The following is a 26,413-nucleotide window of genomic DNA, read 5'->3' on the forward strand; positions in this document are numbered from 1 at the left end:
ACAGAATTTTCATGGATGCCTTGCATAACACTGGTATGTTTTATAATTAAAACCATGAAAGTCTAGTCTATGATAGCTTCATCCCAGTCCACTTTCCCAGGCTGATGCAGGAGATTAAGATGTTTATGGAACTCCATCTACTTTACATGACTAATTTGGCATGTGAATGACCAATTTCATTTCAGTTATAGAAAAAATATTTATTAAGTTTCAATTCTATTTATTTGTATTAAGCAACTTCAAAGAGGCTGTTAGGATGTTGGGGAAAGTCTAGACAAGAAGAATGCAGATTTACAGGCTAGCAAACACAAGAAGGAAAGAATTTCTGGTTCACAAAACTGACCATAAAATTATATTATCTATTAAGTACGTTAGTTTGGGATACTCTCAATTCCCAGTTTTACTGCTTCTGTGGAATTCAGAGCTTTCACACTATTTGCCACTTTTACTATTGCTTCTACACTGCATGATTTACAGTAGTGCACTGAATGTTTAAAAATGTACGGGAATTTCTTTTAACTGCATCTATGTCCCTAAGAACAATATGTCTTCTCAGTCCTAGAAAGATGCAAGTACATGGACACATTTTTTGAGAACTATAGTAGTAGCTTTAGGACATAATAGGAAAGTACATTTTTTTCTTGTTTGCACAATGCATATGGTTAACACAACCAAAAACTGGTGAATTCACTTCCCTTTCACTGCAGTTAGGATTTCTGCTTACTTATGGCATGAAAACTATGTCATGAAAACAAAAGGAAGAGCTGAATGAACTTCTCAAGCATATATCCACAAATATATCCAATTGTGTCCAGTTCTGGGCTTCCGAATTCAAAAGAGACAAGGAACTACTGGCCAGGGTCCAGCGGAAGGCTATGAGGAGGATTAGGAGACTGAAGCATTTCTCTTATGAGGAAAAGCTGAGAGAGCTGGGCCTGGAGAAGAGATGACTGAGAGGAGATATTAACAATGCACACAAATATGTTAAGGGTGCGTGTCAAAAGTATGGGGCCAGACTCTTTCCAGCGTGCCCAGCAACAGGATAAGAGGCAAGGGACACAAACTGAGACACAGAAGTTTCATCTGTATTTCAGGAAGAGCTTCTTTACTGTGAGGGTGTCAGAGCACAACAGGCTGCCCAGGTAGTCTGTGGAGTCTCCTTTCTGGAGACATTCCAAACCTGCCTGGACACATTCCTGTGTAACATGCTTCAGGTGAACCTGCATCAGCAGGGCTGTTGGACTAGATGATCTCCAGAGGTTCCTTCCAAGCCTAATGGTTCTGTGATTCTGTGAAATCTGGGATCATTTGGTATCCAGATCCTGATTTTGATCACAGCAATTTAGAAATGATTCAGAAGTTGGAAAATCTCTCAAAATTTCATTAATAAGCAGGCACACAGATAAATTACTCAGTTGACATAAGCTACTTTTGTGAATCTGAAAATAAAAAGCTCAGGTGTATTGCAGAAGTATCATGAGTATCCACATATAAAGGCACTACAATTACTGTTAACTCCACTGGATGAAACTAAACCCAAGAGCAAGTTCTAAGGAGAGGAATCTTCTGCTGTGTAGGTGTAAAACACATAGTTGTAGATCTTACAAATAGGTAGGAGTGGTGCTGCATATACAAAAATCCATTATACAAGACTCATTTCAACCTCTGCATATGACAAATTTGTCATTAGAACTTAATGTTTTTTTTTGCTACAGCCTGATTTTGTTTATCAGACAGTAAGCCAAACCCCCCTTACAAATATTCATGGAAGGAAGAAACTAGCAACCACAAAGCTGGTAGCTTTTGGAGTTAAAAGACCTGGTAACATTACTTGCTGGAAACACTTATACAAAAGCATATTTATGATGCCATAATGTATAATTTTAGCAAGTCATTTAGTACCAAGATATTGCTGTCACCAATCTAATTCTGTACCTGTTAATTATTCTTCTATGAACAATCTTCAGGATTATAATTCTTTCTGCACAGTCTTTAAGGAACTCAGACATTTTTTGCTTTAGAGTTGGCTTCATTTCATGCTTTGCTATAGCCTTCAGGTGATCCCACGATGCTTTGCACCGCCTTTCCATCTGACACAAGTTTTCCTGGAGTTGTTCAAAGTCAACCTGAAAAATAAAGAAAAGGAAAGAAAATGTAACACTTTAAGCAAAAAACACTGTGGTAGCATTCTTGGATATCTGTACAATGCAATAGCTGTATAAGAAAGTGTCAGCGTAGGGGTAGCAGAACATTAATTACTACTACCAAATAATTAAGAAATGGCTTTCTCCATTGCACTTGTCTAGACGTGAAATGTCAGTAAGAAAAACTGAAAACAAATACCCATATACATCTAAATTTTGTTTCAGTCTTGGAGGCCTAGCACTAAAGGAAGAGACAATAAAATAATTGTGATAGGTTTTTTCCTTGGCTAATAACTTCATGCCTGCACCAAGCAACTGCATGACTCAGTTATTTCTGAGGTAATACAAATACTTTCTTTTTTTGTTAGTCCTTTTCTCTACTACTCATAGCTTTTTATACCCTGTTTACTGCTCACTGTTGTTCCCAGCCAACACTTCTCCAATTTAGGAAGCACTTGGATCTCTTCCCTAGCCATGCACTGACTTGTTAATAGATGATCTACTTCTAATCACAAAATTCACAGGCCAGAATTTTTTAAAGCTCCACTGAAAGTAAGTGTTGTTTAGTGATCTCAGCACTAACTTTCATCCCTTGATATACTGTACAAATTTGCTGGCTTATAGCAAGATCATATAATGTCTTTGAAAGCTTCTCAACACAGTTAAAATGAATGACTGCATCCAACAGTAACATTCATCAGTACAGAAGCCAGTGCATTCCACAGAAGGTGAGACAGAGCTTCTCCTTTATTCATCAACCAAAAAAGGTGTTCAAGTTGCAACAGTCTACAGAAGACACTCAGAATGTGCTAATGACTGGGCAGAGTGCATTAATGACCCAGCCACAGCACACAACAGATGACATAGTAAAACTATTCAACATGCTCTTGAATTCTGAGGAAAGGAAAAATTTATTTTACAATACCACTTCACAGTTCAGATGAACTCAAGCTATAAAATACAGATTGAGCTCACAGACTCTAAACACGTCAGTGTTTGGGATGTTAGTCTGGTACTCCAGCTAATTCCTTAATGCTAAATGAAAACCAGTGTCAGAAACAGGTTTTATTTCCCTCTTTTTAGCTGTGTGCAGTATCCACTCCTGAGATCTATACTGAGGATAGCCATAAGAAATGCATTATTATTATTAAAAAGCTCCTGGTATTGATTTGATTTGTTTTTGCTGTGATTTATAAAGTGATGAATTTTTCCTCTTCACAAGGAAATAAAACATCCTTTGATCCATTCTGCTATTCAGAAAAGCCCTGCAGGCGGAGCAGCTGTGGGGTTTTTGTTTTCCTTATATCCATATCAATGCATATGGTGTTTTCCAGGTCAGTATTTTCACTGTTGATGATAAACACATTGCTGCTTTACAGATGGCTTATGTATATATACACATATAAAACACACATGGGGAAAAATACTAGCATTCCTATTAAGAAAAAAGAGCCAAGAGGAGGTATTTCTAGGTCTTAACTAATAAGAATTATTCAACCCAGTTGGGGAAGTCTCTCAGCCCCTACAGCAGAGAAATTTAATTTTCTGATATTTTTTTTCTGACAGCTTTCACTGAAAACAAAATGGATTCTAATCTATTGAAAAACTGTTAAGTTCAAGAGACATCGCTGGAAAAACAACGTATCTGCAGGTAAAAGATATGGCAAATTCCCTACCCCTTGAAATCTTCTAGCAGCCAGAGCATTCCCAAGAGAGGGCAGTTCCAGCAACGACTGGGGATGGCAGGTCAGGCTAAGGGATGCACAGGAATGCTTTGAGCACAGAAATTTAGATCTCTGGGGAAGTCCTAAGGATCCTGCAGCAAGGAGATTGCCAACTGACTTCCCCTGGAACTGAGCATTCCTCTGCGGAATGCAAGTGGCTGTTCTTGAGCAGAAGTTGTTAACTCCTGGAAGGATTAAAGTAGGAAATCCAATATAGGATAATGTACCTGCACATTCCCACATGTTAAGTATTAAAATTCATTTTTTTTTTCAGAAACAACCAAATACCCCACCTAGATTTCATGAAATGCTATTTCATCAGTGCAAATTTTGCAAGTAGACACAGAATCTACTGCATTTCAGTCTGCTCTAGGTCTTACATGCAAGGAATTAAGTGAAGCTTCTTCACACAGGATATACCATACAACATCCCTGCCCTTTACCCAACGTGTAGAAACTGCCCCCCAACAGAGCACCACGCAACAAAGCTAAGTCTTCAAATCTTTCTAAAAAAACCCGAAGCAACCAAACAAAAAGACCAGCATTTATCAAGCTTGCTGATAAGATTTTTCCTACTAAATCTTGCAGAAGTGAGATTTTCCAGTGTTCAGGCTCGACTAGCTCAAAAGGAAAATTCTCAAGTTAAAAATATTTGGACTCTCCTAGCAAACATATCAAAACATTTGATAGCTTGCAGCTTGAGTACTACCTGCACGGCATTTCAAACCACAGAAAGCAAGCTTCTGCCCCTTCTTCTTACAACAGCAATAGCACTAATGTGATGCTCTCCAACGGGAAACCGTGTTATGTGACAAGCAGAGTCACCCTCACTGTATCTCCTCTCTCCTTAATTTACATACCTTGCCCTCATGTTTCCTTTGCCAGCCGCTTTTTTAGTCCAGTGTTGATGCTCAGATAAGAAATTAGCCATAAAGCTCTTAGCACATTAAAGCCAAAGATCCAGACTGACCACTGATCTTCTAACTGGACTCACTTGCAATTGCAGACACTTGTACACAGGATGCAGGTGTAAAAGCAGTCACATTGTTCTGCAATATCCTCCTAATTTCTTTTTTAGTAATTTTTGATGTTACTGTTGTTCTGTTTAGACTGTCTTCTAACACTGAAAGCGTTATATACAAATAGCAACGATAAATGATCCCTCAACTAAGTGTTCCTATGATCAAAAGAAGACTTTGTATGAAGCAATAATGACAATTATTATATCTAACATATACAGAGGAAACAAGAAAATAATACCATACTAACATAGATAGATAATACCATACTAACTCCCTGCCAGTCCACACAGCATTCCCAAGGGAGCATGGATTGCACCTTTTTATTTATGGGCTCATTTCCAACAGTTTCCTAAAAGAATGCTTCAAAAGAGTAGAAAGATGTGATTCCTTTTTATTTTCATTCTTTCTTGAAAGGAAAAATGCACCAATTCTTGCCTGCATCTGTAAGGTCACACTGGGACTAACACGGAATTCAGATGAATTGTGGCTGCAGGAGACTTCAGCATAAGAGGGGCTCCGACAAGAACTGCTGTGGTGTTACTCTGTTTTGTAACAATGCTAAACTGAGTAAAAGGAAGTGCTGGATAGCAATGTACAGATACTGTGTCTGCTCCCGGGATCTGAAGGAAGGTGGAAGTACACATTCTTCTTTTTTCTCTTCAGTACATATGTGTACAAAATACATGCAGCTTGCTGGTCCTGCTTACTGCTACCCTCTGCTACAACTTTAAAAACAAATCTCTTCTTTTTCCTCAGGCAAAAGAATAAGCACTCTTAGACTGCTAAGCAAAATAAAAATCTCTTTTCTTTTAGACACTATGTAATGTTTATTTTCATCTGTAAACCGATTTAGAAAAAGAAACTTTCTAAATGCTCCTGGGATATATTTGATATGTTCCTCCTTTCTCCTGCCAGGTTCCTCTCCATTCACAACCACACCAGCTGTAAAATGTTCAGAACTCTTTGTTATTTATCTGTGAGATCTTTTTCTAGGCCCACTCGTCAGTCTTCTGAGAAGTGCCTTTGTAGACACTGTTGCATTGGAGTGGACTAGCCAAAGACAGTCTATCCAAGTAGGATTTAAAGTCTAGCTTACAAGACACAAGACCTGCAGGGTAGGGTCAGCCTCATTCAGGACACCACTGCCATAAGTCACTAATGGGCAGCTTTAAAAATCAAAATAAAAATCTGTTTTTCAATTTAAGGCACCATCATATTTTGCACGAATAACATTCAGACCAAGAACAAACCTTCCAACCACATGCCAGCAATGCCAGAACTCATTTTAATCCTTTTATATCATTATTTATTGCTTGCTACCATAGTAACAGATGACTCTGCCATAAACAACAACACGAAAAAGAATTCTACCAAGTTTTCCACTTAACTGGGCTGAGACTTCAATATTTCACTATAAACCCACTGCCCAAAATGACCTCTGTATGGCTAGTTTTCATCTGACTCAAAAACTACCACCACCATCAAATAGCCTAACGTTTACTTCCCTGCCCATTCAGGTGCCATGAACACTGCTCCTTTAAAATGTTTGTTTGTTTCAAGTTCAACTCCATGCTGTACATCCAGTATCACAGCTGCGTATACAAGTTAAAAACTTTCTAATTCATGAAATACTAGACCACGCCCCTGTCATTCAGGCAGGACATATATCAGAGAGCCTTTCTGGCTATACTAAGGGATAACACAAACCGCTACTGCTACCACCACTAATAATAATGATAAGGGAAATAACAAGGGAAGAGAATATGATACCACCTGCCGAAACAAGCCCGACCAAGCAGAGAGTGCCCTTCTGGGTAACTCCCAGTTACCTCCCCAGGCATGATGTGCTGTGGTATGGAACACCTCTTTGGTCAGTTTGGGTCAGGTGTCCTGTCTCTGTTTCCTCCCAGCTTCCCCTCCTCGCTGGCAGAGCATGAGACTCACAAAGTCCTTGGTCAGTCTAAACATTTGAGCAGTAACTAAAAACTTCAGTGTCATCAGCACTGTTCCCAGGCCGAAAGTCAAAAACACAACGCTGCACCAGCTACTAAGAAGGAAAAAAAATGACTGCTACTGCTGAACACAGGACAGTTCCCTAGGGCGGCATGTACAATTCCAGGTATTCATGGCTATACACAGCAAACAAACAAGTGGCTGTGAGATAACAGGTCATTTAAGGTCATTCATCATCCCCTTATCTGGAATTTGCTTTACATAGAATCATAGAATAGTTAGGGTTGGAAAGGACCTTAAGATCAAGTTCCACCCCCCCTGCCATGGGCAGGGACACCTCACACTAAACCATATCACCCAAGGCCTCGTCCAACCTGTCCTTGAACACTGCCAGGGATGGAGCATTCACAACCTCCCTGGGCAACCCATTCCAGTGCATCACCACCCTAAATGGAAAGAATTTCCTCCTTATATCCAATCTAAACTTCCCCTGTTTCAGTTTTAACCCATTATCCCTTGTCCTGTCACTACAGATCTCCTCTAGTCTCTGGGCTAAGCTCTACTGCTACTCAGAGTACAAAACTGTCCTAAAGTCAAAGATGCTGCACCTGATCATGCTCACATTTCCTGCCTCCTGTATTTACATTCAGCCCTTGAACAGTTTAAAAAGTGTTACAATTGGATGGAAGTAAAAAAAACCCAAGCCAAATAAATGAAACTGCTGAAACTGAGGTTTCCGCTTAAAAAGCACTTCTTTTCAAAATCACTGTAAATTATCCAAAGTTTTGTTCTGAAGGCCAGTGAATAACTTGTAGCTGCAGCCTCAGTATCTTTGCATGAGTTTTCCATTGCCTGATACTATATTCATTGTTTACTGCTACAGCTTGTTTCTCTTAGGGGTGAACATATCAAATCCAGATATTTTCTAAGACCTGGTTGTCTGCATTTTTATTCTGCCCACAAGGTGCATTAAACAGATGGCTGATGCTTTTACAATGGCAAAAGTTGTCTTAACTTCACAATAAAATGACAACTATTTTATCACACATCATAGAAAGATATACTTAATCACAGACAAAATCTTTCTCTCTTCAAAGCTGAAGATAGTTTCTCAGCAGACCACAGCTGAGTCTGGACTGTTTATAATGTAGGGTCAGACCATTCATTCTCACATTATTACAGGGATGTGTTCTGGCAGGGAACACAAAATCTTCCTCTTTTCCTGAGTTGGTTCAAAGCCAAAGGAAATTCTGAGAATCGCTCCTTGCAAACACACTGTCATCTGAGTACAGCGACCTTCTGTGGCATATGTTCAAAACGCTGTCTCCTCCAGCATTTTCACACTGCCTTAAGTCTTGTGACACTCAGTGAAGCATCCCAAGATCAGTGTTAGTCCTACTTTCACTCTGTTGGTCACACATTTTAAGTGAAATAGATGCCAGCTCTCAAAAGTAAGCAAAATATAAAGGAGGTTCTGTCCAGACATTTCTAATTCTAGGGTAAGAGGTGGCATCCTGCCAAAATAATTTTGGAAATAAGAACACCTGCATCAATACACTAATTAAAAACTAAAGGACATAAGTGCTCACTGAGGTTTGATCAGATGAGTCTGCCCAATTATATACACATTCCCACTAGATTTTAGTTCCTTAATCTATAATAAACATACCAATATGGGATCTTTCTGCAGATGCTGTATGAGCTCCTACACTCTGGGATGAATAGGAACCATACCAGTTAAGTCATGATATAGGTCCCTTCAGATGGTGTTACAGCACCTACGACACTATTTACAGTCACCTGGAACATTACTGAAACATCACAGTGCGGTCAGGCACACATGCTAAACTTCATTTGTCCTCTTTCAGGTAAAGCCTTGAAGTCTCATTTGCCACTGAAGCTCTTTCCCCTCACCCCAGTCTGCCTTGCAACTAGCAGGATCTGCCTTATCCTGCTCTGTCTTCATCTTTGCACCCGCTAGCTGGTGCCAGGAACTGGAACAGCTGTAGCAGTCCTTGCAGCTGGCACCACGAGGAATGACACAACTGTAAGAAACTTGCATCCCCCAACCCTTTTTTTTTTCCATGGAAAATAGTTAGACTTTTGGCATTTATTTCTGTTTGAATTAGGGAAACATAAGGAAAGCATACTTGAATGAAAATTGCATACAAATACCTCCTGTGAAGTAAGACAAGAGAAATCCTACTGAATCAGCACACGAGACAGCATGATCTTCCCTCCTTTCTCTGATTTCCAGTGTATCAAGCAGAAGCTACAGCATGCCAGAATGGTACTTGTTTCAAACACTTCCTTGCTACCCCTGACTCCTTGCCAAGCACCTCAGAGGGCAGCTGCAGGCTTCTTTCTCCCTTGTGTATATCTTAGTCTCGTCGGGACTTCTTTTCTACCCACAGTCCTTGCCCCTTCCCCTGTGCTGTTAACATTTCCTACTGCTTACTTTCAAAAGCTCCCTGCTTCTCCCCTGCCTAATATCTGCAGATAATCAAAGCATTCTGCTGCAGGGGTTTAAAACAGCCAGAAGTTTGATATCTTGTAAGTAAATGAAAATTAGGTTAAGAAAAGGACAATTACTAGTTTACTCTATGGAGCTGGTCAGCTTTCATATGCATGGGGAAGACACTTTTGGGGTAGAGAGAGAAGATGAGCTTTTTTAATAAGAATATATTTTTTATTAACTAACAGAGAAGAGACTAGCGCTGATGCAACCCCTCCTTACCCTACTGATAAGGAAACTTCTAGGAACAATACTGAATTTAACTGCAGAAATCTGGGGGTCTGCTTCAGTATTAGGTACATCAGTTCTGGTACAGCTCCAGTGAAAAAACAACTTGCAATATGTTGGGGGGAGGGAGGGAGAGGAAAAGAAAAGAAAGGGAAGTACATCAAATCATGGCATGCTAAACAATCAGTGCCCTGCACGATCTTATATACTCTTATACAACTATGAATACATTTTATTTATCTATAATTCTTTTTTTGGTAATTTTTCCACTTGTGTCTGCTTTTCTTTTGCCATTTATGACTTCAGTCCTTCAACAAAACCCACAAGTTTTGAAATAACTGTACCGTTTTGTTTCTGGTCTAACTCCTTTCTGGTGAGGCAGCCTATTTTCTTTATGTTTTTTTTTCATGACTTAAGACTCCGGAAATTCTCATATGATGCGCATCTCAGGGGAAGGGGCATCTCTATTTATCTACAGGATGGAAACTGCTCAGCCTTTGTGGTTTCTGAAAGATGTTTGTAGACAAAATGGAGCTCAAAATACAGTCTAATCCACAGTGAAATATTACTTCTCCTTTCCTGTCAGCTTTCCTAAACCAAGATTTCGCCTCGTCTATGAACGTTCCCTTGAAGAGGGCAGCTTGGATGGCTTCCATGTCCTAAGTCTTTGATTTGTGGCTGTTAAGATCAAGTGGGAATAGAGTTTGTTACAGTAATCTATCAGTGGTATAACACATGGAGGAACATCCCAAGGAGGGAGACCTTGGGCATCAAGGGGAAGGTTAAAGCTATAATTTCTCTTAATGTGATTTTGTCTGGCCTTTCCAGAGTTTCATCCGCTTTGGGCAGGGCCACTAGATCAGCAAACCACAGACTGAAAGACTGTGCTCAGTCTTGCACGCTCTTAGACCTAAAAATTGTTTATAAGTGACAGCATTAGGTTAAGCTTTCTTACACTTTCTAAGAGTGAAAAATACAAGATTCACTTGAGAGTACACCATACACAGTGGTGTGGATTTTGATTTTGGAAAACAAAGGTTCTTCTTTTTTATGATAATTTAAATTTTAGTGATTAACTTGCTCCCAATCTAAAACTAAAGTGAAGTAACTTCTTAACAAAAAGAAGAAGCAGGAAAGTAGAAACCAATATAGTGAAATGTTAAGAGAATAAGAATCACTCAAAGGGAAAAAAAAAAAGACAAAACCAAACCCTTACAAACATGAGAGAAACCAACCACAGTGAATGCAATAAAACAGAGCCTAAACATAGGCTGTGCAAGAGGAAAATGAGGCGAAGAGAGATGGAATCCAAAGAGCAAATATCTAAGGATATAAAACAAAAGCCACAAATTCCTTTATGGAATCCAAGAAAAAAAAAAAAAAAAGGAAAATATGTAGGGGGTCCTGCATCACTGGGGATGAAAAAACTGAAGAAGACAAAAGCAAGGGAAGGGAAAGAAGGATGTTGGGGAGAAACCTATTCTGGTACCTGATGTTTCTGTATTTTATTTTTTAATAAAAGTGAACTAATAGCAAGGTTTGAAGACTTGATAAAAACAAACGTGTTGGAGGAGGGTATCTTACAAAGCAGTAAACTAGCAGAAGACAAGAATTCTGACATCAAATAACATAAAGAAACTGAACCGCTGGCTGAATGGGCATGCTTTCACTACACTTAGTAACTTTAAGACTCAGAGAATAGCAAAGTTTCGCCGATCCTTACAAGTGCAGGAAGTTTGATTCAGGAGATTGCAGAGCTCTAAACTTTATCACTACCTGGTAACCTGGATGAATAACAGGGAATTAAATACATCAGTCACTACATTCTGAGTATGTTTATAAAATAGTGGACAGGCAAGAGCAAGTAAAGAAAATCAGACTTCTAAAATTTTACAAGACCCTCATGGAAGGCAACCTATGAAGTGTAAGGTTAAGAGAGAAAAAGAAAAGGAATACATATTGATTCTCATCTGATGACAGGGTGAACAGCAGGTGTCTCATCGTTTGCACTTTGTAATTCAAAATTATCTGGAAAACAAGGAAGCAGACTGAGAGAGTAAAATGTACAGATGGCAGGAAATTATGTAGATTAGTCCTTATTTAAGATTATTAGGGAATTGAGAGATAAGCAGTAAATCTGTTTCAGCAGATCATGCTCATTACTGTAGATCACAATGAAGAGCACACTGCTGCCAGTACCAAACTCCTTTGTGCACTGGGTTAAGTTCTGAATTGCCTGATCAGCTCAGAAGGCTGCCTGAATGTCCTTGTGAACTGGCCAAAGACAGTTGGTGTCAAAAGGATAGCAACAGTCAAAAAACACAAAGAAAACCTCAGGACAGCTAACAAAACATAGCACAAGCAGAATGGGACAATATACTAAGCATTCAACATTTCTAAGAAGAGGTTGAAATACTGTGTTTGCTATAGTTTAACCCATTCTAAAGAGTAAGATGGAGAAGAAGTGTGGAAATGATCTCAAAAAGGAAAAAAATACAAAGAAAAAGATTATGTGAGATTCAGACACAGATCTGAGCAGCCTGGTTTGATTTCGTCTTGCACTGAGGAGGATAATGAAACAGATGACTTTCAGAGGTCCTTTCCAACCTAAGTTATTCTATGAAATAGTGATAAAAACCAAAGTTTTGACTGTTCAATATATTCACGCAGTAAATCCTGGAATTGGCAAATTCAATGGCAGCCAAAATTAGATTATGAATTCACTGTCATAAGAACTGTTCAAGGAACCAAAATAAGATTTAAGTTTCGCATCTTTTTAAAAATTGTATTATTCAGGATCATGTTGTTCTTCCTTTTCCCCTGATAGCCAAACAAGGTGCTAGCAACAGTAATAAATCATCTGCATACCAAGCCAAGCCATTGACCAGACCTATGCATTAGCCAAGGGAATGCCACTTCTTAAAAAGAGGTGCTGCTACAGGTTTCTTTTACTTCTGTTTATCTTCCCTAACTCCTAATCACAGAAATTATTGTTAGGAGGAGGACAGAAAATGAGTTAAAATATTTCAAGGACACTTTAATTCTGGAAACAATTTTATTACAAGAAAGATCATTCCTTCCACTTAAAATACAATTAGTATCTGCCTTAAAAAGAGATTCCCCCAAACCATAGAATAAATAAATCTGAAGATACTGGACAAATAAAGTTTTAACCTGAAAATAGTTCCTAACAGTTACATACATTATTCATAATGTATATAATATTAAAAGGGCTGTCATAACGAGGCTGCCTGTTAGTGTATTGTTAAGGAAACTACCTGACAGACAGATGAAGCTCAGAAGAGCTTGAAATTCAGTGGGAACAACACAATGAATCCACATTCATAAAAAGTGCTGTGACCAAAAATCAAAGATTAAAATAAAATCCTAAATATTTCACTTTAAAGAGTTTTCCTTAAAAACATATATATATATTTACCCACTAGACGTACCTTGGCTGACCTAGTAATGGCCCCGATCTCTGAATAAAGATCAGTACTGTCTGGGAACTTTTCGACCACCATAGTGCAGACATGGTGCAGGAGGGACTGCTTGTGCACTGTGTCCTTGACTTCTGGAACCTTCTCGAGGTAGCTCAACTCAAAAGCTTTGGCCTATAAGGGGGAAAAAAGGAAGAAGTGAAAAAGAAAAATATTTACTCCTTCCCATGCAGATTACTAGACAAAAATGATTACCCAGTAGGGGCAGGGGGGAAGAAAGAAGAGTCTTACAGGAGAAGGAACTTACTGCTTTTACTTATTTTTAAGTTGTTGAAGAATAGGCCTAAAATCAGTCCATCTGCAGTGAAAAGACTCATGACACAGTTCTCACAATTAAAATGGGAAGCATCAATATTAAACTCAAGGGAGTTATACCAGAAGAATGCCTAGAGCCACATTTCCTTCAGGTTATAGTAAAAGAGGCAAAGAACAACCTGACACACAATAAAAAGACAAAATAGATTCTTTTTTCCAGATTATTTTTCTGGTTAAAAATAAATACTGTGTTGCAACTGCCATTACAGTTTTGACTTCTGTTTTTCTGAAGGAAAAAGGTTCAGGTGAAATGCTGGGGAATCAGACTTACATTGGTTCCATTCAAAAAGTTGCCAATGGCTAGCAGAGTAGAAAGGATAAATCCCAAAGTTTTATTGTGCTCTAGTTGGTCCATTCCTTCCTTCAGGTCTAGAAGTGGCTCTGCAACTTCCTGCCATAAGAAAAACAAGAAAGTAAAGGCTGCACTTGGCTATAGCTGCTTTAAATTTTTAATTCTATGGTTTAGATTAATTACTGAAAAAAGGTCTGAACTGGCGTCTTGCAGAGTGCAAACTGGCCATGTGTGCTGGCTTTCTTCCATGTTCCAGCTAATAAATCACATGCAAGGAGAGAAAAAAAAATCAACCCAAAACATAAAATAGTTTCCTAATGTTGTTTTTTATGTATGCAATTGCCTTACTTGTCCTGGAGATTATTCTCTGATTCTAAACAGGAAAGAAAATCAGAAGGGGCTGCTGCATTGGAGTTTCATTCATGAACACCCCCCTGCCTCAAATGACAAAAAAGCTTCTTATAAATATAGTTTCTTTGAAAACCTAATAAAAAAAGGTTAAACTTGTCATTGGTAGCCTGACCCTAGAACTTTCTTCCAATTATGGCCACCTTTGAGTTTTAGATGTGTTTTGTGCTTGTGTGACTTTAAAACTTAAAAAAAACCCAACTCACTACTGTAATCATCAACCTTTACAAGTGTTCTCATTTTAATCTTTGAACTCAATGCATCTTCCATTCACACATGTTATCTGAGTATAGGTATGTAAACTGATAAGGCTTGAAAACATAAATTCTGTTCCATTACCTCGGGAAGTGAACTACACACCAGAGAGTTCAAAGGAAGAGAATGAGGGTAATTGAGTTGACAGAGCTTATTTCCATGTCTTTGTGTGAGGCCCAGGGTTATTTATTTTGTATGCACAGTAACAGTTCACATTGTTTCTATCTCCAAATACCATCCTAAGCATCTGTGAGCAGCATTCTTTTCCCAAATTGTTACACTCTTTATGAGCCAAGAAGCCAAAATTAAGCTGTTGTTTCAGACCAAGAGGCAAAATAGCCGAGAACTTCACTTTCTTAGAGAAATACAGTAGGTCATTCAACAACTGTAGTGCTATTTTACCATAAATAAGAGCACAATGATAAAAGAAACAGATATTTCTAGTCACTCAAGAACAATGCATCCCTTGAAAACAGAAATACAGCAAATTCAAGACAAATTATGAGATGGCATAGTGAGCAACGTAATTTTTATATCAGAGGAGAGGTACTAAATAATCCAAGACTTTGTCAAGTTAAAACTAAAATTGAGAAACTACTGCACATATTTCTTTGAATTAATTTAAAGTCAGGGTTGATTTAGTTGCTTTGTTCATCATGGAGTTGAATCAAACTGTTCTGCATCTGTACTTTGAACACAGGCTTTTGAACTATTTTACTTGTATCAATTTGCAACCTGTTAAAAAAATCGTTCCTAAAAGGTTAATTTAAAATATTCTGAAGGCGAATAAAAAGATTACATTGAAGGCTTTCAAAGCAGGCCATGCTGTAGCCCTTCATTTAGCTATTTACATGGAAGGTATACAAGCTTAGACTATGTTGCAGAGAGTACAGTTATAAATAATCTTTATTTTTTATTTTTCTGTAGCACTAAAACCCAACACAAACCAGTGTATAATCAGATGAAATACCTTTTTTTGCTTCCTATAAAACTCACCTTCCGTATAAAGAGAGTAGATACGCACTGCAGAGCTACCGCATATCCTTAGATACCATGTATCCTTATTTATCACATATTTATTTTTTACCTAAAAATTATACTTGAATGAAATTTGAGGATTGGTCCAGAATTTCTGGCTGCAAGACATCTGATAATACCTAATGAATGCTTGATGCACATGCACAAATGAACTCAACCATATGCATGCAATGAATCCACTGGACCTGGGACAGGAAGGATGTAGCACATGTGTTCTGCTCAGCTGATCTGACATATGCACTGTTAGCAACCTGCTACACTAGTATTAAGTTCAGCTAACTACACCTCTACAACTTCATGTCATGCTTTTCTGGGAAGGATAAAATCTTGGTTGGGATGAGAACTTTGAGATGACCAAAATGTAACTTGCCATGCTTCCATTTAATTAAGTCTAGCCTGCATAAATTATCATAACTTTTTTAAACAACAGAAAGTATCAGGATGATACTGTAAAACTTAAAAAACTGTGATGCACTTTACAAATTTTCAGACAGTTCAAGCATCACCCAGAAGTACAACCTTTTTGAACGCTTATTTCAGACCAAGAGGCAAAATAGCTGAGAACTTCACTTTCTTAGAGAAATACAGTGGGTCAGTCAACAACTGTAGTGCTATTTTACTATAGATAAGAGCACAAAGATCACATAGCACACTGTCTCTAGGGAGACTGGAGTCGGGAATAATCTTTCTGCTCAGAAAAGAAACTGAAGCAAGTCTTTTTCTTTACAATTTCTACTTTTCTGAGCTCTACACCTCCTTATATTAATTTATGATCCTTTAAAGTTGTCAGCAATAAGGATATATTTGCCCACAGTGTCCTTAAGAAAAAAAAAATCCGATTTAGGACAACTAAAGATTCTATTCCTTTTTCTAAGACTCTTAAATTCCCTTTGAGATAATGAAAATTGACATCATCCACATCATAATAGTTTAGTACAAAGAACTGGTAGTAATAAAGTGTAAATTCTCACAGCAATCAAAAGTCTGAAAATGAAGATTTAAAATTGAAGCTCTTTTTGTCTACGCCTATAGCGAGAATAACTATTGTGCCACTGATAACCTTCAGTAGGCATACAGCACCTTAGGTACATATTAACGTTTTAAAACAGTATACACATTATAAAACAGATGATTGGAAAAGAGATTTCTTTTTAATTTTCTGAAAAGACCAAAGAATGACCATCCATTCAGTTCAACCCCTCACAGTCTGAGGCTGCAAATGTACTCTGACTTGCTTTAGTTAATTAAATTCAATCCAAGGAAGATTACTCCATTATGCATAGAAGGTTTTTCTGCAGGCATAAACAATACCTCACTTAACCCTTTTCTTGAGCAATTTCCTGCTGGTTTTCTTTCAGGTTGATAGAGATGAAGCTAAGACCTGCTTAGGCAAAACTCTGTTCTCGGATGATGAGCAAAAGAGTCTCATGGATGAGAACCCCAGCCTGACATCAACAACTCAGTTATTTCATGGTGTTGTCCATCTAAATTTTCCAGCTTCACAGTAATAATAGTAATGTTCATTAAGTTCTTACATGAAATATATGTGTGATCCAATAAATAATATGAATACATTCTGAACTGTTTTGGATTTTCCTAATTTTAAAATAAATTTAAAAAAATCAAGCAGATGCTGGATGAAAAAATTACAAAAACTGTGAACCAGAATGATTTGGCACCTAAGGGTTTGCCCATTTGCAGATGGATCTTCTGCAAAAATGTAGATTCAAGAACAGAAAAAGTTAGCAGATCATGGGACTCTTTTATTATGATAATCACTAATGCAGACTACTTCATTTTTTAATTGAATATGCTCATGGTACCTTAACTCAGTCTAAAGAATGTTTATATTTATTGGTTACCTGGAATTTAAAGTCTGACTTAAAATTTTTGTTACTGGAGGCACCCAGCTGCACTCTCTCTCTCTCTTACCTCTGATGTCTGGCCACATATCTTCCTCTCCACTGAACTAAAACCCAAGCTGTCTTATTGATGCTTGTCTCGTAGGCTTCATATCACATGCTCCTCTTTATGTATCACAGTTATCATATGTTATTTCTTGCACCATTTTATGGTAAGTCCTGTACTTTAGCCTATCTACCTTTCAACAGGGATAAAAATACTGGTGAGGCACTGGAATGGGCTGCCAAGGGAAGTTGTGAATGCTCCATCCCTGGTGGTGTTCAAGGTCAGGTTGGACAGAGCCTTGGGTGACGTGGCTTAGTGGGAGTTGTCCCTGCCCATGGCAGGGGGGTTGGAACTAGATGATCTTAAAGGTCCTTTCGAACCCTAACTATTCTATGATTCTATGATTCTATCTTCACTGCAGCTATTGCTTCTTTGAGTAATTTAGGTATTTGCGACATTTTATCCTAGCATTCATTCTACAATTCCGGCAATTCATTAACTCTGTGGCATAAACATTATAGGATAAGCAACAGGAAAACTCAAAATTTCTTTAGCTTTTAGCAGTGCTTCAAATGCTATTTTCAACTGGAAGATATATGTCCTAGGTATACACATAGATTAACAACTACAGCTAACTCGGCTTATATGAAAGGAATGCATTAGCCTTGTGGTAACTTCAAAGCAGAACAAATAACTGTAGCAGAGTAAAAAACCTAACCATCCCCTCCCAAGCCCCTAAAACAGCCAACTGACAAAAAATATAAAACAGCCAACTGACAAAAAAATACCCTAATGACAAAAAAAAAAAAAAAAAAAAAAAACCTTCAGGTTAGATACAAATATTTTAAGTTTTACAAGTCAGAAATATAAATGTCTTAAACTAAAACATCACAATTGAAAAATCCTGAGTATTAGTGTGACTGCATTTCCTAAAGTCTAAGAAAATTAAGCAGAGGTTGAGTAATCTTGACACTATCATCTGTGAGTCAATTCACTGTTGTGTACCTTATTAAATAACCATGGCTAGGTAAACATTAGGCATTTTCAGAAGCAAGTTCCACCTCTCAGAATCCATATCACATATAGTTATACTGATTTTTTAATATACACATATGTGGACAGATACACAAACATTATTACTATATACAGAAAAGAGTTGCTTGAAGAGAATGCATGGGATATGCACTAGAAGTGCAGCCAGATGAGGTTCCTGTGCTAGACTGCTGAAAGAGCTTGTGAAAGTCAGCAAGTAGCTGAAATTGCCTAGAGTTTCATTCTCTTTCACCTATGCATCAAAGTTATACATTGTCATTTTGAAATATTTATCTGGGATTCATCACTCATGACAGACAATGCAATTACATTGTTATCTGAATAAATGCCATCTATGAAGAAGGTGGCAAAAACTGTCTGTGACTTAACAGGAGACTCCTGAAGGTTGTCTTATCTTTTGTTTATAACTTTGAATGCTAGTTATAAACAGAAGAAACTTTAATGGATAGTGTTTTCCTTAGTTCAAATGGATGTAAGATCAATACTCTCATTGTATGATATAAGGCTGAATACTGTAGTCCTCATTCAGTTTTTATCCAAAAAAAAAATTCTTACTGCTCTGACGTAAGAATTTCCTGAATAACAATATCTGGAGAAGATGTAAGAATTTAGCCCTCTTCTTTGTTTCGATGTCATTACTGACAAATTAAAGGAAGGAAGACATAATCTCTAATTTTCTTTTATAAGAAGAACAGGTTATGAAGGATCATTTTAGCTGTTTCCCGGTTGGCCACTGAAACAGAAGTGACCCATTTACCATTTCCTCAAAATAGACACTCATATAACAACAAGGTCAGGCAAAGATTAAAGCAAAGTCTCCAAAGAGTCCCCACCCATGCCTCCCTGCTTTTTTCTCACCTTTTCCACTATCTCATAGTCCATCTTGAAAGCCCAGAGCTGGAGCCTGGCAGAGAGTTCACTGATGGAGGAGAGGGTGAGAAGGAATTGCTCGGCACTGCCCAGGGGGACATCGGGGTTTGCCAGCTGTGCCTCCTGGATCTTTTGCTTCTCCTCCTCAGTTGGGATCATGGTCAGGATTTTCTGTGAAGGAAGACAAAAGGCAGGTGTCAGTGGAAGGGCCAAGAAGTGCACAAGGGCTGGACATTGGGTGACTTCATAGCAATAGCATTAGAAGTCCTCAAGTCTCTGGCTGGTAAATAAGGACAGTGCTGTAGTAATAAAGAACTAACTCACTGCACAAGAAAGCAGAACAAGGCCTGATATATCGATCACCTGCAGTTTGCAGAAAAACACATCTCTATTAAAAAGCTTTTTAGAAACGTTTGTGCTCAGTAGCATAATCATGGGATAAAACATGGAAGCAGACATAGGGAGACTGGTTGGGACTGCTCCCCTTAGCTTTTATATGTTTAAGTCAAAACTGGCCACATTTCTGCAAAGTATATATGGATGTGAAGGTAGGAGGAGTGCAACTTTTTGCCTTGTTATTTACAGTAGGTCAGACTAGGTATTAAGGTCCATTTTAGCCTCAATATCTATTACTTTCACTGTACTTGTAGGTATACAGAAATAACTCAAAGACTCCTGTCCCTTGGTGCTATCAACATCTATTTTTGTTCAATCTGCTTTGGGTTTTATGAAGCATGACAACTATTGCAACTATTAGGTACCTCCCAAAACTTTCAGCTGAACTGAGGATAGCTGCCCAAAGAACACACACTGAATTTCAAGTTGAATCATGCGTTGCATAACATATGGCCTCTTTTGATCTGAGAAGTCTAAAATATTGATGAAAAAGGATCTCATTATTTTCAGTTTCTGCTGTTGGTATGGCTGAAAACATTCAAATTTTCCCTTTCACTCTTGGATTTTGCATGCTGCTTTACATGCAGCAGCTTTCCTCCTCAAAATATTGCTCTCTAAGGTATTGCTTCTTAACTAGTTTTTAACATAATAAATGCATTTAAAATAAAAAAGAAAAGCAAAGCATTATAAAGGCATCAAATAAGCTGAGGTCTTTACCCTGCTGATCAATACCTCATTAAAACAAAGCAGTAGATTTTCAACACAACTTATGTTTATTCACCTGAGGAGTGACAAGTTTTTGCTGTAGCCTTGCATAATGATGGCAGGTGTTTTGGACGAAGGAAAGAATAATAAAAATATAGCCAAAGACGTGCCAATCCAAACTACAGCCTTGTTCCAGAACTGAACATAGCCGATTGATCAAAGTAGCACAACTACTCCCTTCCCCTACTGCTATTCATCTGGCTGCTTGTGCAGAGCTACAGCTAAGCATGGAGAGCAAGGGACTTTTCCTGGTCAATCAGGCAAAGAACAAAGAGTTAAGCTAGCAAATAATATTCAATTTGTTGAAATGAGACTTATTTAATTTCAGCCACAGCATTTGTATTGCTGTCCATCTTCTTACACTGACTTCCACAACATAAATAAGCCTTTCTTTCTCTTAATGTTGCCTCTGCCTTTCAGTAAAAAGGAAAATTTAAAAGCGCCTCCTTGTTTGGATACTGCAAGCTTCTACCTTAATAAAGTAACATTCTAAGGAAAAAAAAAAAGAACAGGAGGAAAATCCTTCAATATACTCTGGTGCTTTTTCTTCCTCTCTCAATGACTGATAGCACTTGATAGATTTTAGTATGCGCTACCCATCCATCCATCCATCCATCCATCCATCCATCCATCCATCCACCCACCCACCCACCCACCCACCCACCCACACGTGCTGAAATCTGTATATTAGAAGACACCTAACATTAAACTAGATTTGTAAGTAGCTGCTTTAGGGCATTTCTCAGTGCTTGACCAATGCTCACCTAAAAAGTTTATACAAAAGAGAGACGGAGTCTGAAACTCATAAGAAAAGTGGTTTTGCAGAGTGTCCTTTGAAGAAGTCAGGCCTCCTACTGCCTACTCCTAGCTTCAGCAACAAGAAGCCAACACCCTTTCAGCTGAGGCTATGCAAATAGGATCATATGAACATCCATACATCATGGGAAGTTTAGCAGTAACCACGTGATGGATGTAAAAATGCTTCTGATGCATTTTTGAAGGCTAACACTTCAGCAGTAATTCTCAGTTGCCTCCTACAAATAACCAGGACTTTTGGCAGCTACCCAGGGATCCCACAAGTATTTTGTGGTGGTGCAGGGCCTTCCCTCTAGAGATGTTGCACTGCTTTCGGGCATTTTAAAGAGAGCAGTCCAACAGCAAACTTTATTTCCAAAGGGACTCTCCTCCTCCCTGAGCTTTATGTAAACACCACAAGCCAGACGGCAAAAACCATTCAAGTCCAATTGCTGCAAGGCTGTTGTGCTGCTTACTGTAGTATGTGAAACAAAAAATGCCAAGCGAAAGAGCCTGTACTTGTGCCAGCTGCCAAGGATTACCCCTGCTGCTGAAAGCCCTGCTTCAATGGGACCAGCGCTGCTGGCATGTCTCACACCATCCAGGTTGCAAACTGGCCCCATAACAATGACCTACTCACCAGCTCTTCTAATTGGCTCAGGCAAATAATTCTGATCCTGCTGGTCATCATCTTTGGTGTACAAGTGGCAAAATACTCCTATTCTTGATTTCCAACCTGTGACTAATTTAATCCATTTGTTCAGCGCTGGAAACTGATGAGTACACTGACTGCCAGTTTATTATTATTTTTATTATTTTTTAAACATCACCAGCAGTAAAGTAGCATAAAAACACAGCAGGGCAGAAGGTTACTGGCACTTGGTGTGACCATTAAATCACAAATGGCTTTCAGTCCAATTATTAGTTCATAATGCTCTCCCAAGTACAGCATTCTTAACACCAATTAAAGAAGAACTGGTTATCAACAAACTCTATGCTCATATCCTCTAATATGTCAGATATACGTACTTCACCTTTATTCATTCTCACACAACTGTTTGGGCCAGAAATTAATATTCTGAGGAAAACCAATGCAGAAATCTTTTCATGTAGAAAAAGAAGCAATTTTTGGAGATCCCGTTTACATGAGATAATGGATCCTAATGCTCCTGGACCGCTGGACCCAGCCACTTGCTTGATCTTTCAACAAAGGGATCAAACTGCTTATTTCCTGGACTCTGATGTATGACCTCCAAAAAATTTCTAAGAGGAAAGCCTTACAAGTGTCACAGGGCAAAATTTATAAACCTCATATGCCTGAGGGTTACAGGCCCCAGTGTGGGGTGCAAAGAAGCACCTAACCAGAGACTACAAATAGGCTGCTTCCTCTGCTGAAATTACGTGCTCAAGTTATCTCTTTCAAGAGACAACGGTGCTTCTCAGTGATGATGAGGCTGCAGGGGTGCCTTGGTTTTCATCTTTGGTTTCAGCTGACCTTACCAAGTGAATAGGAACCTGAAAAAAATTAGTAAACTAACTATCTGACTGTTGCTGGGTTCAAAGCTTTCTGCAGCTTGAGGCCCATAACCAAATAAATACACCTTAGTGGGTATTTTGGTGGATATTTGACAGGCTTTGGCAGATGATTTTGCTCCAAAAAGGTTCTCACACTTCAGCTTTCCAGGCAGCTACTGAGACACGAGTGTCTGCAGAAACTCTAACAAAACATAAAAGAATATAAAGGTCAGGACTCATGGCAAGTGAGGCTACCTGCACTAATTTTATTTCAATTCTCGCAAATTCCCAGAAGGAATTTAATCTAAAATGCCTGACAGCCATCCCTGTAAATGGGGAACTGGCAGCCGTTGCCTTGGTCAGACTATTCCTCAGCTCTGTACTGAAATACATGAACACACCACTGCTGATCACAGAAACTGTAGCAGATGTTTTGGTTTGCTGCAAGGAGTGGAAGTGTAGCTTTTTTCTTTCGTTAGGGTATGGTTATGCTGATCACGGGTGTACAGCCAGCAAGGCAGCATTGAGTCCCCATCACACTTTGTAAAGCTTCAGCTAAACAAACTGGAAACGGCAGATGCCAGCATACCACAGTAACTATCAGAACAAAACCTTAAATAACTGTAACAGTTCCCAAAACTCAAATTTTGTTTTTTGTTTATACATGTCACCATCTGCCTTTTTTACCACCAGGCTCTCATTTCTTACCTTTTTTTACATCTTGAGGGGTACCTAGTCTCTCATTACTTAACATGGAGGACCTAGCATACTTGTCAAGGCTTTAATTTCAAGTAGTTTTACTAAAAGCTATACCTAGCTGTGCATCAATACTGTGTAGGACCTCAAAGCTGTCAAGAACAAAGCAATCCACTTTAATTTCTTCATGACATTACCCCAGTTTTACTCTGCTAAATTAATAGTACCCTTTGGTATAATTAATTTGCATCCACATTCCCTTACTAAACAACACTTTACAGAGGGACTCTCATTTCCTTTACTAAAGACAAGCGCCAAAGACTGGTTTGGTAGACCCTATTCTTGCTGTTGCCCAAGATACACTTCACAACAATTAGGCAGGATTTTAAGCTCGCCTCTTTTGCTTAGCTCACAGAATGCCCTCATCCATGCTAAGCAGGCAGTCCTTTCTCCTGCAGCAAGCTCCAAGTTGTTTAAACACAATGAATGCCAAGCTTTCAAAGAAAGGAAAACACAACCACTTTGGCAAACATAAGGTGGCAAAAAATTTTTAGTTGAATTGACGCATGCTTGCAGACACACATTGTGTATTCCTTTGAAAACAGGTTTCTAACAGTGCCTGCTCTGCATACTAAATGGACTACATCTGCCTCTCTAGCACCATGCCCCCATTCTCTGCCCTTTTTCAAAGCTACGGAGTACCTAATCACTTCAAACACATGGCCTAAAATTACACAACATACTTAGGTATAGAGAGTTTTAAAATACCTGGAGATTTCTTTTTCCTCCTATCTTAGTTATATATTTGAAGTTAAAAAGCAAGTATGGATTAATTATGAGAGTTAAATATCTAATCACTAAGGTCAGTCTTAAGATACCCTTTAATCCGAACTTATCCACCAAGGTGCAGACTTAAAGCCATGTGCACACTAACAGAACAGTGGCAATGCTCCTCGGAAGGAGACATAGCACAGAGCTCACAGCTGAGGCAAAGGACGGCTCAGGTAACTTGCTACCCTGCTGGTGTCTTGCTCCATGTTAGATCTGCTGGAAAGCTTCACCCCTCAGGATGCAGAGTACATGGGTTCTGCTCCACTTACCCTTTCTCTTGATTTTAAATATCTGAAAGATCACATCAGGATTACTCACATCCTTAGCTTCAAGCTGTGGACTCAAAACTCAGAAACCAGTTTTGTTTAGCACTGGGCAAGTATATCAACAGAGTATTGTTTCCTGGTTTCTGAATTCTTCAATTTGAAAGCTACCTGCATATCTATTTTAAATGAAATTACAGGTTTCTGGCAGCTAATGGGAAGGCCACCCAAAGCAGGGTGTGGTGGTACAAGGCACTCACAACTGTGGACACCACAGGTGGTTGACAGAAGGACAGGACAGCTACACATGCTTGTACTAGAAAGGGTGAGCTGGGCAGAGCAGCGGAACTTCTGTTAACCATGAGAGAGAAGGACACGAATCGAAAGAGCTAATGCATGGAAGATGTATCATCCATTTTATGTTGGACTTTGTATGGCAAGATCACCTACAGCACTGAGATCTAACTGGGGGTCTGTGAGTTGGGCTTGGCTGGAGGGGTACTTCTCTCCAACACTTTAGAGCTTGGTACTGCAAACTGCACTGGTAGGCATATGGGCTGAGTCGTGAAAAGCTACTTTTTTAGCCTGATGTGTCACCTTCTTAATACGAGTAACGTATATATATAGCCAATAAATAATATAGCTCTGGGAAGAAACTACATTCTAGTAGGGATAAATCAGGCCTTGCCTTCTAGCTAGAATGATCTTTTTGCCATAAGTACTTAATTTGCATGTAACTGTTGGCAACTCCATTTCCATTGTAGCCAGCTTTTCTCATTTTCTTCTGTAGTCAGCACAGTGAAGGTAGAAAGGGAGAAATCATGGAGCACAGAGCCAAACCACTGAAAGGTGACTGTGAATCAATACACAACCTCTGCACCTCAGCTACTTGCTGAGATATGTAGTTGTGTAGATTACTTTTACTAGATGATATAGGCTTATTAAAAAAAAAAAGCTTTGACATGAATGCAACTACAATGAAAAAAACCAGGGGAGCAGCAGGCTTCTTTTACACTTCATAGAAGAAAAATGTTCTGATAAAAAAAATAATAAACAGAGCTCATCTTGGATCTTGTTAAGAATATCTGCAAAGTCAAAATGTAATGGTAAAAATTACATCATCTGTAATCTTTATACCAACTGCTTTTCTTCAAACAACAGTAACACAAAAATGCTATTTTGAGCAGAACTAGTCACTGTATTTGTTTTCCATTAGATATACAATCTAGAATGACTCCAACAGCTAGCTGGGCATGAACTTTATTAAACCCTGTACCAGTTGCATCAGCCCTAGTAACTCCCTGCCTATTCTTGCTGCTCACAATATTTCAGTCAAGCTCCAGAGGAACAGATGATACCCTGAAAATCCTGACAGGAATTAACACCATCGTTATTCAGACATAAACAGAGCAGAGAATCTGTGTTTACTAAGCATGCCCAATCTCAGGTGAATACTACATGCTTCTGAGCACACTCCATTGATCTGACCAGTTTCAACACTCAGTCATGATATAATAAATCCCTGTTTCCCTCTTGCAAGAAAAGTCTGGCCTGCATCATGTACAACATCAAAAAAAAAATAAATTAAAAAGTAAAGGAAACATTGAAAATACAGACTTGAAGACATAGACTATTCTTCCTTACCTCTATTCCTTCCTTGTTTAAGGCATATTCGTCAAAGTTCAATATAGCAGTCTTGATAGTGCGGGGAGGGGGCAACACAGTCAAGCCAATATTAATAGCATTGCTTCGTTTTGAATCCAGTACAATGATCTCCTGTCGCTTCCCATCTGCAGCAGTTTTCTTGGTAAAGAAGAGAACAAGAATATTATTTCTCCTGCCTGTTTTATGAAGAAAAAGTCACTCCTTTCACTAATGACTTCCCCTACTCAAGGGTGATGATACTGGATGTAAAACTAATTCATTT

At 38.6% G+C, this 26,413-nt stretch overlaps 1 protein-coding gene across 9 annotated transcripts in view; it reads right to left on the reverse strand.

The window, feature by feature from the left end:
- FHOD3 (formin homology 2 domain containing 3) overlaps positions 1 to 26,413 on the reverse strand; it is a 374,952-nt gene that overhangs the window by 30,302 nt on the left and 318,237 nt on the right. For all 9 annotated transcript variants that reach the window (XM_061369591.1, XM_061369598.1, XM_061369592.1 and 6 more), the window contains 5 exons: positions 26,131 to 26,289; positions 19,214 to 19,396; positions 13,673 to 13,792; positions 13,039 to 13,200; positions 1,936 to 2,126 (listed from right to left, as the gene is read on the reverse strand). In XM_061369591.1, coding sequence (XP_061225575.1) covers positions 1,936 to 2,126; positions 13,039 to 13,200; positions 13,673 to 13,792; positions 19,214 to 19,396; positions 26,131 to 26,289 — 815 coding nt within the window. The remainder of the gene's footprint in view (positions 1 to 1,935; positions 2,127 to 13,038; positions 13,201 to 13,672; positions 13,793 to 19,213; positions 19,397 to 26,130; positions 26,290 to 26,413) is intronic.

This window comes from Neopsephotus bourkii, unplaced genomic scaffold, assembly GCF_033783945.1.
Source record: "Neopsephotus bourkii isolate Nb327-2 ecotype Australia unplaced genomic scaffold, CSIRO-AGI_Nbou_v1 NB_1508, whole genome shotgun sequence".
In the NCBI taxonomy this organism is placed as follows: Eukaryota; Metazoa; Chordata; class Aves; order Psittaciformes; family Psittacidae; genus Neopsephotus; species Neopsephotus bourkii.